Source organism: Thermobia domestica, chromosome 15, assembly GCF_964235325.1.
Source record: "Thermobia domestica chromosome 15, izTheDome1.hap1.1, whole genome shotgun sequence".
NCBI lineage: Eukaryota > Metazoa > Arthropoda > Insecta > Zygentoma > Lepismatidae > Thermobia > Thermobia domestica.
In genome coordinates this window covers 43,080,304-43,092,834 of record NC_137468.1, presented here as the reverse complement: position 1 = coordinate 43,092,834, position 12,531 = coordinate 43,080,304, and the positions used below count along the sequence as shown (strand labels likewise).

The following is a 12,531-nucleotide window of genomic DNA, read 5'->3' as shown; positions in this document are numbered from 1 at the left end:
CGGGGAATTCGTGTTATTATTCAGTTCAAAATATTTTGTCATAGCGAATTCTGTCGAGAAATGTGAAGTTTAAAATATATAAAGCGATAATCATCCCTGTTTTGCTGTATGGTTGCGAAACATGGTCGCTTACTTTGAGGGAAGAACGTGAGACGAATGCTCGAACACAAGAGGAACGGAAATGAGGAATAGCGAAGAACTTCATAACGAGGAACTGTATAATTTATACTGTTTACCGAGTAATGTTAGAGCGATCAAGTCTAGGACGCTCAGGTGGGCAGGTTATGTAACCAGAATGGAAGAAATTAGGAACGCTTTCAAAGTTTTAGCTGGAAATCCAATCGGAAAATGACCATTAGGAGGACCTAAAAGCAGATGGAAGGACAATACTAAGATGGATCTCGTACAAATAGGAATACAAAGTAGAAACTGGATCCAGTTGGCAACGGACAGAAGTAAATGGAGAGCTTTTGTGAATGCGGCATTACACCTCCGGGTTCCATAAGCCATAGAGTGAGTAAGTTAGTGTCTATTTCTAATTCGTTCAATACAAAACTTATCATACTAAGTTTTCCTAATTCTTTGTTGAGCTCCCTCTGGCCATACGAACTCGCCTTTGACGCTACATATCCGGGTTCAATTCCCGGTGGGAGCTCCTTTGGTTCGGATCTAATATTAAGATGTAGATTCACGTCTTATATAGCCTCGCTGCTGAAAGGGCGATCAACTACAATCCAACTAAGTTAATTCTTTGTTCACACTTTTTTTCTGTTAACTAAATTCAGATTACGTCATTTTTATTCTTGTTTTTCTCATTTATTCTTTATATCTTTACTAGTAACTTCGTTAGGCACCGAAAAATTAAAAAAAAAAACTTTTTATTTATTTTTTTTAACTTCTATTTTGTTGTTAACATGTAACTTTAATCAACTTAAGTGTGACGTAAAACTACTAAAAGCATGATCAATTTCATTACTGATTTAATATCACCTGAAATATCATATTCACTGATTATTAACCTTCTCCCTCCCCCTCCATTATATATATATATATATATATATATACAAAGAGAGAGAGAGTAAAATATGAATGATCGTGTAACAAAATTTTGGAAACTTTCGAAATTACATTATTATAGTAAAATTTTGTCATATTGAAGTTAGTAAATTCTCAAGAACCCATTAATTATATCCACTGTAGGATCTACATTACTTGAACATGAAGCTTAATTCTATTAGATGAGACAAAAATACAATTATATGAAACATGATATACAGTAACTGGAAGAATTATTTCCATAATATTTTACACTCTAGGTTTTTACACTGAACACAATATTCTGGATATTTTATTTCCAGAGAAAGTTTGTGATTTTCTTTTGAAATAATCGATCATTTCTTTCCTTTAGCGTCAAATACTGCTATTATCCAGTTCTACTTATGGATCATTCTAATAATCGATCTCGATATTTTAGTATCTGAATATCGATACTAAGGCAAATTCGATGGCCTCTTGATAGAGACCTGCACGGGCCGGGCCCGGCCCGGCCCGACTCTTATTTCTTTGGGCCGGGCCGGGCTTGGGCTGGCCGACACTGATTTCTCTTCAGGTCGGGCCGGGCTGGGGCCGATCAATTGCAATTCTTTAATAATTATTGACTTTCGTTAAACGATAATTGGAATAAAGCCAAACGTTGAAGAAGTGTGCCCGTGAAAAATGTTACAAAGAATGCAATAGCTATTTACAGTTTGTGTTGCTTAGCGACTCCACTTTCACTATAGAGGATTGCAGGCATTATGCGGTAAATTGAGCTCTGACCTTGACCTTCACTGAACTCAAAATATAAAAAGAAGGGGTGGGAATGTTTTGCCTGTCGCTAAACAATATTGCCATCTTCACTTTATGCTAAAAATCAATTAATTTAGATTTTTGTTATAGGGAATGGAGTTTTTGTTCTCTCGATGAAAGGGAAAGTTCTAGGAGGCAATGCTACCATTCGGGAGGCAAGCGTCAGGTTGTGAACCAGAGTTTAGAAAATGTTTCTGAGGGTTAGGTCATATTTAGTACTAAATTTTTAGAAAGATTCGGGCTCGAGCTAATTTTTAAAAAATTTATCGGGCCGGCGTCGGGCCAAAAACTTTTAAAATTTATCGGGCCCGGGCCGGGCTTGGGCCAAGAATTTTGAAAAACTTATCGGGCCGGACCGGGCTCGGGCCGAAAATCTCAAAAACTTTTCGGGCCCGGGCTGGGTCGGGCCTAGGTGCGTTCGGGCTAGATTGGGCTCGGGCCGAAAAATTCGGCCCGTGCATGTCTCTACCTCTTCAAGGAGATTCTTAATGAATCGCCAACTGTCTTACTACAATACTTTTTGTATATTTTTTTTAACCCTCGTACGGCCAAGTGAGGTACCTAAGGTCTCCCATATTATTATTTTTTTTTAAATTATTTTGTGTGTTAGTCTCTTAGAACATTGTTTCTTTAGCCATGTTAATATTTTCGAAATATGCATATGCTCATGTAACCGTCATTCCCACGAAGCTCTTGGTTTATTTGTTATAAGCGTTGGGGGACTTAAGGTCTCCTACTGTATACCTTCACGCCACCTAAAATTTAGTATTCACTTTTGGTTATAGTGGGGGACCTACGGTACCCCATGAATATTAGTGACTTTATGAAGACTTATTAAGTTGCTAGTAAAACCAATTATTTACATTACGAAGTACCCTGATTGGAGTTAGTTTCAAAGTTCCAGTCGGAAGGTTTTCATAAAGGAACTTTGCAAGGAATTAGCTTTTCCACATTTTGTTCACCGATTGCAAGTTACTCCAAATTTATTAAGGTAAGGTTTTATATTCTTTTATTACAAATTTACTTTTTAAGCCGTGTAAATTTTACAATAATTTTTAAGAAAAAAATTGACATTTCTATATAATCAGTACGAAGTGCATGAATGCGCTTGCTCTATAATCGGGGAGTTCCAAGGTTCGAATTCCAGGGTCGGCCATCATTTACTAAGACTTTCCTTCTTGTCTTCAGTCTCACACAATAAATGCCAAGAAGGTATCTTTCATTAGAATTAGAAGTATATCTTTATGCCTACAAAAATAACTAAACAATGGTGACTGACTATACCTCTACGACAGAGATATACAAACAGGTAGATAGATATATAAACCAAACCATATGGCACAACACCCCTAAAGGGTTAAGCCCTGCCCCGCGGCTTTTTGTGGGTAGCACGTGGTTAGCAAACCACTATTCCCAGCTTTTTATGAGCGCCGGTTTGGCCCCAGGGTTGCTCCCGGTATTCATTTCTGGAGGTTGAGGTAGATATAGAGACAGATGTATGGATGGACGGAAGAATGTATAAACAGATAGGAAGATAGATCGATGAATGCAAATCATGTATTATCAGAGTTACAACAAAATGTAAGTGGCAAAACCATCTCCAAATATGTTGTTTTCAATCTAAAGTGAAGGATTTTTTTTTAAATTTTTTTTTTTTTTAATTTATCGGATGAGTCGTTTAGGCTGTACACTCGCTATGTGCCCAATGTTAAATGAAAATCCAACGTTGCCACTTACCTGGACCCAAAACATAAGTGAATGAAGTTACTGTTTGAAATGGGGGATGGCCATCGACATGCTAGCGTACATGACAGTAACTTCAGTCATTTATGTTGCGGGTTCAGGTAAATGGCAATGTTGCATTTTCATTTAACATTGGCCGCATAAAGAGAGTACAGCCCAAATTGCTAGTCTGATTTAAAAAATTCCTTCACTTTAGATTGAAAGCATCATATTTGGAGACGGTTTCCCCCCTTACATTTTGTTGTATCTCTGATAATAACAGAGTTACGTTGTGTCGGAACTTTTGGGACACTGTATATATACAGATTTGAGTTATCAAAAGAGATAGAAATGCCTTTTCTGAGGCTTTGAAAATGCTTTTATTGGGACACGCCTAAAATGTGTGTGCAATGATGAAATTGAAACAAAAACACAGAAGGAAGTAAAACGAGGAGGGTATTTCATGTGCGACAGAAAGCAGGATAGTAAGTCAAAGGTCAAATACGAAAACTGTAAGTGACGGATACGTAGAAGGCACAGAAAGACAAACAGTTGTGAAGTGTAACAACTGTGCATAAAATCTGAATGAAAAAAGGATAAGTTGCGAAGAAGGTATGTAGTGACACACACAATATAGACAGGAACACAAAAAAATTTGTTACTACAACTTTGTTATGAAAGCAACGTTCGGAGTTGCATGTATATCTTAACAGTATGTTATCAAGTCAAAATAGACCTATAGACGCTGTAACAGGAGTTGTATAGAGAAAAAAAAAAAAAAAAGGTAATAAGAACAAATTTAACACAATTTCTAATTGGGTCACTTAGGTCCCCCACTTCACCGTTTATGTCATGATTTTGAGCTTGGCTGAGCGAGGGTTAAAAATACGGCTTCATATAGCACGACACGAAATTTCAGATTCGAATCCAGTAGCCAGGTCAGAGAGGATTCGACCAGTAGCTATTTTCTCTCGCAAAAGAGTAAAGGCCAAATATTCATCACCAAATTAAAATATTTTTTTCGCCAATCGGTAAATACCTTACTAAAATATTTGGCTGGAAATTTCGCGCCCTGTAATTAGGCACAAAGACGACATTTTCATTCATTATACTGATATTTTGAAATTCATTGAAATGAAATGTTTTAACATATTAAGAAGGGAAAACGGAAGAGTCCTACAAACAATTTCGCAATTCTGAACATTTCGTCACACTGGTGTTCATTACAGCTAACATTTTACCGTAATTACCTTAAAAAAACAGAAAAAGAAACTTACATCTGATTCCTCTCCACGCAGATGCTGCTCTCGCATAATTTCCGTGAATGTACGTGATCCAACATCTGGAGTCTTACCACCTGAAAAAAGCAAATAATGTCACGCGAGAGCGTGCCAATTAGTCTCGGTTTCTATACTTTTCTACATACTGCTATCTCAACACTCTAGAACAACAAATACACTTTTCAGCTTTAGTTTAATTTTCTACTAACTGAACTAGTTCCACGACTGTTAATGAATAAGATAGCAGTAGACTAAGTATTTTTTTTCTCTATTAAGGTAATCTACTTTTTAAATTATTATAATTGATATTTCGTTACTATTTTTGATCATAAGTCTATTTATTTGATCAAATATTATCTACGTTCTCTTGTTTCTCCCAGTAGCGTAAATTAACGATATAAACAACGTAACTGCAGTTTTCAGAACATCATTTTACTCCTTTTTAAGAAAGTATTTATACTGATACTTTCACAAACAAGTATGGCATACATTAGACAAACAATGTTCTTCAACACGTTTTACTAACTGCAAGCAAATTCAGTTAGTAATATCAAAACTAGCAACGTCTCTATCTTGACCTAAAATTTCAAGTTCAGAGAGAGAGAGAGAAAAAAGCAGCAAAATAGGACTCGCATTTCTGATATACGTGTGTCCATAAAGTCATGGTATACTTTTAACCGGTCACAGGAAAGCAACAAAAGAAGAAATAATACAAGTAAATCTTCACCAAATAAAAGGCAAGCTCTCCAGGTTTCCGTAGTATAATGTGCACGTGTGCACACACAGGGTATGACGCAACACCACGAACTGCAGTAGCGGAGCAGCCCACGCCAGTCGAGATGTGGACGGTACAGAGGAAAGCTCAGTGTTCTGTGGCTTGAATTCGAATCCATGACCGAAATGCCACGTGAATATCGTCGCGTGTACAACGAAGCGCCAACATATACGAATAACACTACTCGATTACTCGATGAAATAAACAGTTGAATAGTTGAAGGACACCGACAGTTTGTTGGACAAACATCGTTCTGATAAGCCACTAGCAAGTGACGAGTCTGTAGAGGCTATACGGGAGAGCTACCTAAGGAGCACTAAAAAATCTGTTTGTGTGTGTGCTCGACAATTACAACTATAGTTCATAAGGTGTTAGTCTACATTTTTCGGGTTACAAAATACAGCTGCTGCACGCTACCAAACCGGCGAAAGGACCCAAACAATTCGCGTTTGCTATAGATATACTTCATGGGATCGACAATGATGAACGATTTCTGCAGAAGATTGTGTTTAGCGATGAGGCAACATTCCATGTCTGTGGATATGTTCATCGCCATAACGTCCGAATATAGGCTGCTGAAAATCATCGTGCCTACGTTGAGTACGAACGTAATACCCCCTAAAGTGAACATGTGGTGTGGCTTGATGCATGATAAAGTAATAGGCCCAATGATCTTTGCAGAGCAGACTGTGACGGCAAACAACTATCTTGACATCTTGGAATTGTGTGCAGTGGCGCAATTTCCAGAAGGTGTCATCTTTCAACACGACAGCGCTCCTCCACATTACGCCAACACGGTTTGTAAGCTTCTGGATACAACATTCCGCCAGAGGTTGATAGGTAGGGGTTCTCTCAACCCAAACCACGATAATAACCGGATCTGACGCCCTTAAACTTTTACTTGTGGCGTTATGTGAAGCAACGTGTGTACAGTGAACGTATCAAAGACATTAATCATTTAAAACAGAGAATCACAGACGTTATTCACTGTTACACCAGACGTTCTTAATAGTGTGTGAGAAGAACTTGAATATCGTTTAGATGTGTGTAGGACAACAAATGGAAGCCACATTGAACTGCACTGAATATGTATGAAACTTGGAGAGTTTTCCTTTTGTTTGGTGAAGATACCACATTTCTATTTTGTTTCGTTGATTTCCTGTGATCGTTCGAAAGTGCACCATGACTTTACAGACACACTGTATTTTATTTGTATAGAATTTCAACTTTTGCGCGCACACACGCACAAAAAAAAAAAAAAAAAAAACAATAGCCATTTGCCTTATGGACATGCTATTTTGCCTTAATGCTTATAGAAAACTCCGATAAAATCAACGGACATCTTGTTCACCACAAAGACGACCGAAACAGCGATTCCCCTCGCACCAAAAGTGATGGCTCTATCAGTAAGCCACCGCGTCCCCCGTATGATTATGAAAATTGGTGGAATACGAATGTGGGAGGAAATGGAAGATAACCAAGAAAACCCAGATACGAAAGTGGCCCACCAGAAATTCACAAAGCTGTGGTCGAACAAGGAGTCCTCGCATTAAAAGTGAACGCTCTACCACTGAGCTACAGTGACCCCTAAATGGCTAGTACACAACTACGGTATTTGTTTGCTACAACTGATGAAACTTACTGAGAGTCTGAATTAACGAAAGCACCAATTTTACGCTTATTTATTAAGTACATTAAAAAATTATTTGCGCTTTTACTTGCATTCAAAAATCAAGTTATGATTTAAAAAAAAAATCTATAGCTTCTACTCATATATGCTAGATATTTTGTTACGGACTTGATATTCAAATGGACACAAAAGGTTACGTCCTGGCTTCATACAATAAGGATGAAATATAAAGCTACTGAAAGAAAGACAGCCAGAATTTTTAAACATATGTGTGCGTCTTTCGTAGTTACGACTATGCAATATGCAAGAAGTCTATGACGCAATTCTAACGTCGTACTCAATAATAATTACCAGTGGTGCTATTCAGCCGGTTCGCACCGGTTCCCAGAACCAGTTGTTAAAATATTTCGAGTTCGCAGAACCGTTTGTTAGTCACACACACACACACACGCGCATGACCTCGCCAAGAGTAGAAGAAAGAAACCAAACAAACTTCTGAAAACACTTCTGTACTTTTTCCGCTCGCTTGCACTGTTGTGAAAACAAGCAACTTTGAATTGTTTTAAGTCAATAGGCAGACAGACATTTGAAAATGGATTCCGGGATTTTTCCAAAATACTGGAATCTGTAAATGTAGTGAATGTGATACATCTCTAATGCCTATTACGTGTGCTACCTTCCTATTTTTGAGTGATTCCAGTATCTTCGTTCTTCTTTTGCATTACAACCCATTGTAGGCTAGAACATCCTTAACGACACTTCGCCATTGGATCCTGTTTCTAGCTCTTGTCTTTCCATCCCTGAATACCTATTACAGCTAGTCTTCCCCGACGTCTTCTATCGATCTTCTTCTAGGTCGTCCTCTCGCACCCTTTCTTCCGATTATATTTTGGCTGATCATTTTCTTTGGGATTCTCGTATCGTTCATTCGTATGACATGCCCTATCTGCCTGCTTTTGTGAGACTGCTATGCGTACCTTTTTCATTGTTGATTAGCTGGTCTATTTCATGATTGTATCTTCGTCTATATATGTCATCATCGTTCTTAATTGGCCCAAAAATTCTTCTTAAAATCTTCCTTTCAAATTATTAACAACTGCTGTACGGATCTGCATGTGAATTTCCGCGCTTCGCATCCATAAGGCACCACCGGTCTTATTACAGTTTTGTACAGTCTCACTTTTATTTTCATAGAGGGTATCGTGGTTTTGAATAATTTTTCGTATTTGTTATAATCAGTGGCGTATTTACGATTTTGTTTCGGCGGGCTCTTAACTTTCGGAAAGGGGGGGGGGCTTTCCCTGGAAATGTGAAAATTTTGCAAGATATTTCAATTATTTTACTATAGTAAGATTTCGGGAGGGAGCTTAAGCTCGGAAGCCTCCCCCTTAAATACGCCACTGGTTATAATTGTTGCCAGCCTGTATCCTGTGTCATAATTTTCACATCATGGTTACTCGTTGTTAAGTATCGAAATAGTTGAACTGTTTGACACTCTCCAAACTATAATGATTTATCTTTAGTTCTTGCTTATTGGCGCATTTTTCTTCATCAATTTGGAGCCCCCTGATTCGGGATAGTTGGTCTAATTGCTCATTTTATTTATTTTTTTTAATTTTTATTTTTTTTTTTAAAGCTTTGTACGGTTCGGGTATTATCAGTATGTCACCAACATATGTTAGTAGTTGCACTGACTTATGTAAAATATTACCCTATCCTGTTATTTGTCCAACAATGTCCTTAGGTTAAAAATTAATGCAGACAACGCCTTGCTCTTGTTTTAATTCCAAATCTTGTCGATATTTCTCCTTGGATTAATGCTCTCACTGATATTCTATTTAGTGCGAGTTTTATTAGTCTTACTCCGATATCTTCATTAGTTCAGAGATATGTGCCTTCGAAACAATGTGTACGAAATAATGGTCCTTTCACTGATATCTCGAACGATTACTTGTCATGATCTATTGTATCATTCCTCAAAATATGATCACTTCCTAGTGGGACACTCCGGTTGTTTAAATATTATATATATATATATATATATATATATATATAGAATAGCACCACTGAATAATACCATCTAACCGATGAAGGGAAGACCTGCTTTGTCATATCACTTTATTACAAGCTGCTTCTGAGACTCCAATTTTTACTTCTTTTATCATTCCGACAAATTTTCACAATGATTCCTTGCTATTTAAAATTATTTGCAACAAAAGAGTGTGGTCGACAACTCCCCCTTCCTTTTTTTTTTCTTTCTTCGAAAAATGAATATATTACAACGTTACAAATTCGCACAAAATTCGAAACAACTTCACACAAAATTCCCACTTCCCAGATTCTTTCCTTCCATGTGCTGAAAAGCCAGAATAAAATGATGTTGGTTAAGTTCCCTGAGCTTAATAAGCACCAAGTGTTTTTTGATCACCACAGTTAATGTTACGGTGTAAGAATTAGGCGTATTTTATGTCTCTTAGAAAACAGTTACGACACTCGTACCATTTTTGACTAGTATCTAATTTTATGAACATAAAGATAGATTGATAGTGTACATTGAAACTAATAATCATACAATACAAAAATGAAACGAAATCTTTCAGTTTGCATACCACGTTTATGCTCTTTAGACTACGAGAGATGGAGGAATCTACGAATTGAGAATGTAGGAGAAAACTGCAGTACCCTGAGAAAACTCTCTCGGACATGATGCTGTCCATCATAAACGTACTTGGCCGGGAATTCAACCAGAAATACGCGCTCTACCATTGAGCAACCCCCCCCCCCCACACACACACACACAAAATACAGAAAGAAACAATTCCGAATACAACTGATAAAACGATTCTACGAAAGAAATGAAGTTAACTGCCACTTTGCCGTTTTACGTTAGGAACAGACCATTAAATATATCACGATGAAAATAGAAGAAAGGGAAATGGGTGAAAACAGCCTTATCACTAATAGTAAAGTGCCACAAGGTGAAGGAATAGCAGAGCAGAAAACTCAACGTCTTTCGAAGTTTAGTGCAGAGTATTTTGTACAACAGTAATTCTAACTTGATTGGTTTAGCACAGAACAAGACTGTCAAGCTCTTGTTCCTGCAGCAGAGATGGCCATTTTTCAAATCGAGTTGCGGCTCACTATTTTCAGAGAGACTCGCGCTCACTAATCTCAACAAGGCTCTGACTCGCACTTGCTCGATACGAACTCGGGCTCACTATCCTGAATGGGGCCTGCATTCGCTCGGATTCAGGCCCAGAGCTCGTGTTCAATTGTTGAACCTCAAGGGTGAATGAGTCCGAGACCCCGGCTACTGACTTCGGAGGCTACATACACAAGTGAGACTGTAATGTAACAAAAATATCATAAACTCCCGCCGAGGTGAAGGCCTACAATTCCACAAAAAGAGTATTCAGATCCTTCATTTTATTTCATAATCTCATAATAAACAATAATAAAAAATAATGATGATCAGGAGAAAAATATCAACATTCTCTTGACAGTACGTGAAGGCCTGGAAGCATTGTAATCTATGGCAGTAATGCAACAGATTAAAATTCTCAGAAGCGTTTATAACAAACAAGGGTGAAGTCAGTGAAGCAATTAAAAGTGCAGTGACAGCAGGAAATACGTAGTATTACTCGATACAAAATCTACCACGCACGAGTTCACGGACAAGTGTTCTTTCAGGAGCAAATAATTAAATTCTGGTACGGGGAGAGGAAGGGAGCGGGATATTATTGATGGACTGGCTACCCATCGGTGAGAGCATAAACGTTATCGATACTCTAAGTTGCTGCTGTAACTCCACCCATCCATTCAAGCAATGCCATTATGGGATATGGGGACGCGAAAGGACTACCCTCTGATGAACTGAAGCACCTGGTGTGCAGTGAATTCTCCACGAGTTGCAGTCGACCATCCAAACGTAGTGCTGTGAAGTCTCCAAATAAAAAGTTTCATTTGCTATATGAAAAGTCCCGGAACGACGACAGAGGTACATAGACATTGATGGGAAATAACTTTTAAATAACGTGCACAGTGCTAAAAAAATTAGTGTCAACTGCAATATTGTAGTGCTAATAATTTTTGGAATAATCTACGTAAACATAATAATGAGCAAGACTTATCTGGTCCATAGTACAATCTACTGGTGGAACTTTCTTTTGTTTTCTAAGATGAACCCCGACTTCCTTCAGCCATAGTTTTTACTGATGATGAACTTCCCCCTCTTCTACAAAATATTGCTACAGTAGTTTTCGGGGCTGGCCAGCGCTCGGGACCTCATTAAACAACAAAATATAAACTACAATCATTGGGAGCATATCAACACGTAATAGAATTTTCTTTCTGTCAAATCGGATTCTCCAAATATCTACAATAAAGTTTATAAGGTAAATATATAAAATTAAGGAAGAAATGTTTCCGCAAACAATGAATGTACGAAGTTCACATTTATATTGTTAAGTAGTAAGGAGCCAGAATTAGTATCCAACAGAAAACTAAGCGAAATATAACAAAATAATACACGATTATACCTAGTCTAGCCATAAATACTGTTTCTGGTACGAAAGTACCAGAGGCTACAACACTATCTGTTGTGGGTAGAAGGAACAAATCTGGCGGTGGAAAGTGCGATCATGTATTAAGAGGACTGCTGTAGAAAGGGATACACGTAACCCGTATAGGCAGGATTGAATGGGGTGAGTACGAAAATAGGATAGCACTGATAGCGTTACACAATTTTGGAAAACCAGCGAGTGGTGAAATATTTAACACACTAAAAAAGCTTAACATCAGTCACATGTTTGTGTACCGCACCATTCAGCGGATACTTAATACTGGGTCTGTTCAGGATCGCCCGAAAACTGGACGACCACGAAGTACAAGGACTCCAGAAGCTGTGAAACCAATGGCGGCGCGTGTAAGGAAGAATCCCGTACGGAAACAGACAATAATGGCCCATGAGATGAACATCTCCAAGCGAACGATGTCCAGGCTACTCAGAGACGATCTTGGTACTCGAGCTTACCGATGATCAACGGGACATTTTCTGGCACTGTGTCTAATGAAGCAAAGGAAGCGTAAAAGTGAACTCCTGCTTCACCGGTACACGCAAAATCGGCACAGAGATTCTGTTCACCGATGAGACGTTGTTCAGTATAGAAGAGTGTTTCAACCGCCAAAATGATAAGATGTATGCGTCATCAGCTCAGGAAGCCAAGAACAAAGTTCCGAAAATCCAGAGAGCCCATCATGCCGAGTCCGTTATGGTG

General features: G+C 38.2%; 1 protein-coding gene across 3 annotated transcripts in view; it reads right to left on the bottom strand.

The window, feature by feature from the left end:
- Sf3b1 (splicing factor 3b subunit 1) overlaps positions 1 to 12,531 on the bottom strand; it is a 99,984-nt gene that overhangs the window by 68,784 nt on the left and 18,669 nt on the right. For all 3 annotated transcript variants that reach the window (XM_081739648.1, XM_081739650.1, XM_081739651.1), the window contains one exon: positions 4,848 to 4,927. In XM_081739648.1, coding sequence (XP_081595774.1) covers positions 4,848 to 4,927 — 80 coding nt within the window. The remainder of the gene's footprint in view (positions 1 to 4,847; positions 4,928 to 12,531) is intronic.